Here is a 6,456-nt window from a genome sequence, read left to right as displayed (position 1 = left end):
GCAGCAACGGAGTTTCGCAAGTGTGTTTGTTGACGAACGTTTTATAAACAAGGCCCAGTTCGGTGCTGTATTTACACATCGTTTGATACTGAAAGATGGAGCGGTCCCGGCTATAAAAGATCCCGGTCATGATTCAGAACTGCAGACGGTAAGTGAAACGGCATCAAATGTCTGTGTTTTGTTGGCAATCAGCACTCAAGTGCTCGTCATCTCTTTAGCTCCGCCCACAGTGCACCTCCAGGAGCTCGGCTGTTCTCGGAGAGAATCGTAAAGCTGTATCTTTCTTTTAAAAAATGTATAAAACTAAAGACTTTTTGGAGATATGAAGGATGCAGTACTACTCTTTAGGTACTCAAGATTAACATGAGATTGGGTGAAACTGTGTTATGTCCCCTTTAAGTGTTTGCAGAGTAGTCCATTTAAATTGAACTTGAATAAACTACAGATCCCCCAAAATAATATAGTAGTCAACATTTAATGTGGATGGAAAAAGTTCATCAAAACTGTCCTAAGACGAGAACGCATTTTGGTTTTAGGACAACTTTGATGAAAGGTTTTGATCAACTTTAAATGTTGGCTAGTGTACTTCAGTACATTGATCAAGTAAAATTGCTTATGTGATTTCCACCCTGGGGTAAAAGATGCTTTTTCAACAAGAGGTGACATGAGATGTCAATCAGCATAAAACTACCGGTAGTGAACAAAATTTTGGGGTGGCACCTAGGGTTCATTGCCACGTTGCACTTCCTTCTGGCTCTGCCAATGGTTGTGAGTTGGTCTTCCAGAGGTAAAATGTTTTGCCAGTTCAACTGATGCTCATGTTAAGTTGTAACTTATATGCAGGAAGTGAAAGGCTGCTGCCACTATTCTGAATAAATCTTCACATTACACAATGTTTGTATTATTTTAAAGATGAAACTAAGGGATTTCATTACCAGTAACAAAATAAATGTTTAACAACAACAAAAAACTCTATAAAGTACTTGTTACAGTAATCAAACGGTATCAAAACTATAGCAAATTCAACGGGCTTACATCTGCATGATTTTTTTTTCACCTTCAAGTGTGATGATTTTAAAATAATTTTTTATCAAATTAGATGCCCTCCTCCACACTGAACATGCAGGTTATTTCTGAAACCTCTATCTTGTAACCCTCTTACGACACTGAGGATCACAGGAATTCCTTTCGAGAATGAGTTCGCAAATGATCTTTCAGGTCTCTTCGATAGATGAAACGCTCCTCACACCAAAGACAGTTGTAAGGTCTCTCTCCAGTGTGAAGTCTCATGTGGACTTTCATGTTTTGTTTTTTAGTAAAACTCTTTCCACACTGTTGGCAGGTGAAAGGTCTCTCTCCGGAGTGAATTTTCATGTGGTCGGTAAGTGTTTCTTTACATGTATAACTCTTACCACACTGAGTGCAAGTGAAAGGCTTCTCTCCAGTGTGAGTTCTCATGTGGACTTTAATGTTTGGTTTTTGAGCAAATCTCTTTCCACACTGAGGGCAGGCGAAAGGCTTATCTCCGGTGTGAATTCTCAAGTGATCCTTGAGGCGTCCTTCTTTTGAGCAACTCTTTCCACAGAGATGGCATATGAAAGGCTTTTTTCCCATGTGAATTTTGACATGATCCTTGAGCTGTTGCCTGTCTGTGAAACTCTTTTTGCAGTGCTGACATATAATCTTTTTAGAGTGAATTCTCATGTGCTGATAAATTTTTACTTTAGTTCCGAAACTCTTTCCACACTGACCACATATGTAAGGACATGGTTGAGCTCTGTTTCCTGAGGAAGTCATTTCAGTGGATTGTTCTGCAGTCATGAAATCAAGTTTCTCACACCGATCTTTCTCTTCTGCTTTATTCACTTCTTGACTCTCCTCTTTCGGTGGGCTCATGTCTAAAGTGAAAAAGACGAATACAAATTAACACCAGCTTACTGGTACAAAGCAACAGACACCAAAACCAACCTGAAAGCATCAAAGCCAGCAACATTTTTGCTAGATCCTATACTAACTAAACTAGCGAAGGAGCAGTTACCAGTTATCTCAGAATCTCAATTTCAATAATGAATACAACTGATAGCTTTCTTTAGGACACATTAAAAAAATCCCTTAAGTTCAAGAAAGCTGGCAGTAATTAAACCCATTATTACTTGACTCAGGAGAATGCCATTCATGTCTAAAATACTCTCAACCACAGGGGTTGACTCAACGGTTCACAATTGATGACTAATAGCATCAAGCCCATAAATAGAATACAAATCGATAATTGAATCTAACGCTTATTAATTTATTAAATTATTAAATTAACATCTTTCTTACAATGCTATTAGCTCGTTTGACTACATAGACCACATCATAGCTTAAGAATTATGTTGCCATTAGTGGACAAGTATTAGTATTGTTTAGGTCTTATATATCCGACTGTTCATATGCATGAATACATTTAATCAAACACAAGTGTGGAGTGCCACTGGGCTCAGTATTAAGTCCACTTAAGTTCAGATGAGTAGCCATCAGTCCCACATGGTGCATGTGGAAGGGGAAGGTCAACTCTGTCTGGTGCATATGTGGATGCAGCTCTAAAATGCAGGACCGCAAGAGAGTCTAATGTGGATCACTTGATTGGGGATTCCTTGCCCGCACTTACCGCATGCTATGTTGTAAGAGGGACATCTTGCAAGTCTCCATGTTCTCCTTATATGGAGTCCATGTGGAATCCCTGAGGCAGCCCATCAATAGCAGGTTAATAAAAAACCTTTTTAAATCTGGCACCAGTTTCCGTTTATGGAGTGAATATCTTGCCTCATGTGACAATGACAAACTGAATGTCTGAATGTCAATTTGTTTTTCTCTGACTTACTGTATAAAGACAGTTTACACTTTGGACCAGACGTCACCTGGGAAGGAATATTAATATTTCAATGATGACATTGTGTTTGGTTGTCCAGGCTGAAATGAAAAGATATACATTTGGCTTAACCAAAATATGAAATATTGTTTTGTGGAACACTCTACAGATAAAGCTAAGCAGGTTTCAAATTTATCTCATTTTTCCTTCCAAATACTGTAATTGCATGTGATGCCAAGAGGTGTTTTCTATAGCAGGGGTTCTCAGACTTTTTGGGGCCAGGGACCCCTTACAGGCAAGACAATTTTCCAAGGACCCCTTCATAATTATAACAGTGATTAAGCATATGCTTACTACAATTTGTTATAGCCAATGCCATTAGAACTCCCATTTTTTATTTTCCTGGATTCCAATTTATTAGGTTAATTAAATTTGATAACCTTAAAACATGTCTGATAAATTGAATTTATAAAACTTTAACATCCTAATATTTTATTACAACTTTTACAGTAATATATCCATAGGCCTATGGAATGTTTTATTTATTTAGGCCTATTTATTTCAGAAATTGTGTTTGTTTTAATTTCGGTGTTAATAATTTATTACAAACATACAAAAATTGACAACTGAATCTTTTAAAATGTAATCAAATGAAAATTAAACAGTGCCTTTTAATTTTGATTAAAGTGCTGTACAGCAGAGATTTACTGTAAAAATAAAAAAACATTAAACACAAATAGTGTGATTATTATTATTATTATTATATTGTTGTTATATACTACTACTTTGATAAGCACACACTGTACAATCGTAATATATTCGTCACAATTTCAAGTTCAGTGAACCTCTTCCAGGTCAGAGCCTTGCATTTCAACTTATTTACGCACCTATAGGTTAGAAAACCTATTTTTCTAGTCGGCTAATTATTTAAATAGGCTACTAAACCATAATGAGCCTTTAATAGATAGCTAGCTTATTCCGAGTTCAAGTGCATAAAGCTTGCCGCTAATCACCTGCAAAATTAATTAACTATGAATGTGTCAGGAAAAAAAACAGTAAGGAGATATTTTTATTAATTATTAATAAACAAGTGTTCTCTGGTGAGGAGAGTCAGTGTCGGCTTCATCTTTGCAGCCGACACTCACTTGCCATCTCCGCAGGCTACAGTGGACGTAGCAACCTTTAAAATGAATTACATAATGATTCAGTTTTTGTTTAGATTTTAATTGTTTTGTTTTAAAGTAGACATTTCAAGCTTTCCATAGACAGTAATCTTCATTTTTATGACGCAAAAGAAGATTAATAAATCTGACCCACCCAGTCTCTTTTCAGTTTATAATGATCAGTGGCCAACAAGTGGGTTTCCGGCAACAGAGCAATGGATATAGGCTATGTTCTTTTTTTGAGGAATGTAAACATTTTCTTTCTTTTTGGCCCTGTCCCAAATGGCACACTTCATGTGCACTTTTGTGTGCACGCGTGTCCATTAAGTCCACGTGACCGTAGCGTGTCCCATTCCTCATTTTAGCATTCAGAAGAGTGCTCGCGAGCACCCCTTTGCGGCGAGCTCCGCAGTAGACTTCTACCCGACAGTCAAAGCGGCATTATGTCACGAAAGTGCAGACTCAGAGGAAGACACACAAGGGTTTAGGGTACCATTTGAGACCGGGCCTTTAGGAGATGGCCAATACCCTTCACATTCCAAGTTACTGGCTTGGCAATTCCCTGAATGCAAAAATAAATAAATAAATAAAAATAAAAATGAAATACAAATATTAAGATGCTGATGAACACATAGAAGACCAAAGACACCAAATTTGAACAGAAAAGTACCACAAATTAAACACTGAATAACCCCCCTAAGAAACCCAACCCCCAGGTCTCATCCCCAAACAATAGGGCACACATAACATCGGAAAGTCACAAAATGAAATAATGAATGTACATAAACCTGCCACCGTACTAATGCCACTGAGAAAAATAGCCCCTTCAAGAGAGGCCAACCAGGGAAAATGAAACAAACATATCCCTACAGCATCTAAATCCTTCTCCAAAAAGGAAATACAAGTGTTGGAAGCAAGAATGCACAGTAATAGTCTAAAAAAATAAACAAATAAATAAATATTACAAACAAAAAAAAATTATAATAAATTCTACACTTACAAGTCTGGTGGGTTCAAAAAGAAAGATAATCCTCTGAGAAATAACATGAAGAACAAAAATATCTATATCCAAGAGAGTCAGCGGGCAACTCTAGACATTTCTAGGGATTGAGAAACAGAGAAACGATGTGAGTGGACCGGAGCATTCAGCTCCTTCTGGTAGACAAACTATTCCCAAATTCTTTGTCAAACTCTGTTCTCTAAATCGTCCAATTTTGACTGAATTTGTTCCACTTTGGTCAGCAAATTGGCAAGCTGGCCTTTGGACACTGGTCTTTTTCTGTGGCTTTCTGTGAGCGTGTTGATTTTAATCTCATTGTGTGTTTATTTGTCTGCTTAAGCTCAACAACCTAAGAATAATAGCTCGATATGAAACTCGTGAGGCGGCTTTACACGCATACTTTGGATGTGACTGTGAGCGCACAGAAAACCCCATCTGGAGCGTGCGAGTACCAAATGGCTTAAAAAGATGTGCAACAATGACCTGATTAGGCAAGTGACAGTTGTGTCAACTGCCCTGAAATGCAAGTGAAAGTCTTGGATCAATGTGCAGCAGCTCGCGTGTACAGACGAGATGCACCGAAGTGAAGCCACTTTGAGAGAATGAAAGAGAGAAGAATCACTTGCGCCGTTTTCAAATGTTTTTTTAAAGGGGTCATAGGATGCCCATTTTCCACAAGTTGATATGATTCTTTAGGGTCTTAATGAAAAGTCTGTAACATAGTTTGATTAAAATTTCTCAATGGTACTGTAAAAAAACACCTTTTTTACCCTGTCAAAAACAGCTCTGTTCAGAGCATGCAGATTTGTAGCATTTTCCTTTAAATGTTAATGAGCTCTGCTGACTCCGCCCCTCTCTTCCGAGCCGCTCTCAGAGAGACTGTTTACTTTAGCCGCATTCATCGTGAAACTTGCTAATTAGCACATTATTAGGAAAGGCGATTTGCAAAGATTCATTAAAAAAACCTTACACACTTCTTCTGTAGGTGAAGCTGGATCACGAATGATTCGCGCGAACATAGATGCATTTATGTAGATCGGGGGAGCATTCCCTTCAGAAACAAACATAATCCACTGCGTCTTCAGTGGCATAAATGCATGTTCGCGCGAATCATTTGTGATCCAGCCTCATCTACAGATGAAGTGAGTATAATGTTTTGTAACGAATCTTTGCAAATCACCTTTCCTAATAATGTGCTAATTAGCAAGTATTATAAATTGAATTGCAGAAACAGAAATGAATGCTATTTTTGAAGAATGTCACGAGTGTCCTCATTAAAGTGGTTTTATTTGACACGGAGCAGGTTGCCTCATGTGGACAGTAGACTTTTGAATGAATGAATGTATGAATTATAAAAAAATTCACCCCCCTCACAGTTGTCATGAAGGGCAAAATTAGCTATATAGACCAAAATCTTTTTTTGAACCAGGCTGTAAACATGT

At 37.7% G+C, this 6,456-nt stretch overlaps 1 protein-coding gene across 1 annotated transcript in view; it reads right to left on the bottom strand.

Annotated features, from left to right (window-relative positions):
• Window positions 1-986: 986 nt before the first annotated feature.
• The window catches only part of LOC107692194 (gastrula zinc finger protein XlCGF49.1-like), a 6,637-nt gene continuing 1,167 nt past the window's right edge, over window positions 987-6,456 (bottom strand). Inside the window, exon 2 of the mRNA XM_016491159.1 lies at window positions 987-1,898. Coding sequence (XP_016346645.1) covers window positions 1,174-1,896 — 723 coding nt within the window. The 5' untranslated portion in view covers window positions 1,897-1,898 and the 3' untranslated portion in view covers window positions 987-1,173. The remainder of the gene's footprint in view (window positions 1,899-6,456) is intronic.

This window comes from Sinocyclocheilus anshuiensis, unplaced genomic scaffold (assembly GCF_001515605.1).
Source record: "Sinocyclocheilus anshuiensis isolate Anshui unplaced genomic scaffold, SAMN03320099.WGS_v1.1 scaffold998, whole genome shotgun sequence".
Classification (NCBI taxonomy): Eukaryota; Metazoa; Chordata; class Actinopteri; order Cypriniformes; family Cyprinidae; genus Sinocyclocheilus; species Sinocyclocheilus anshuiensis.
The sequence above is the reverse complement of the archived record's forward strand: the minus strand, read 5'-3'. Positions and strand labels throughout refer to the sequence as shown.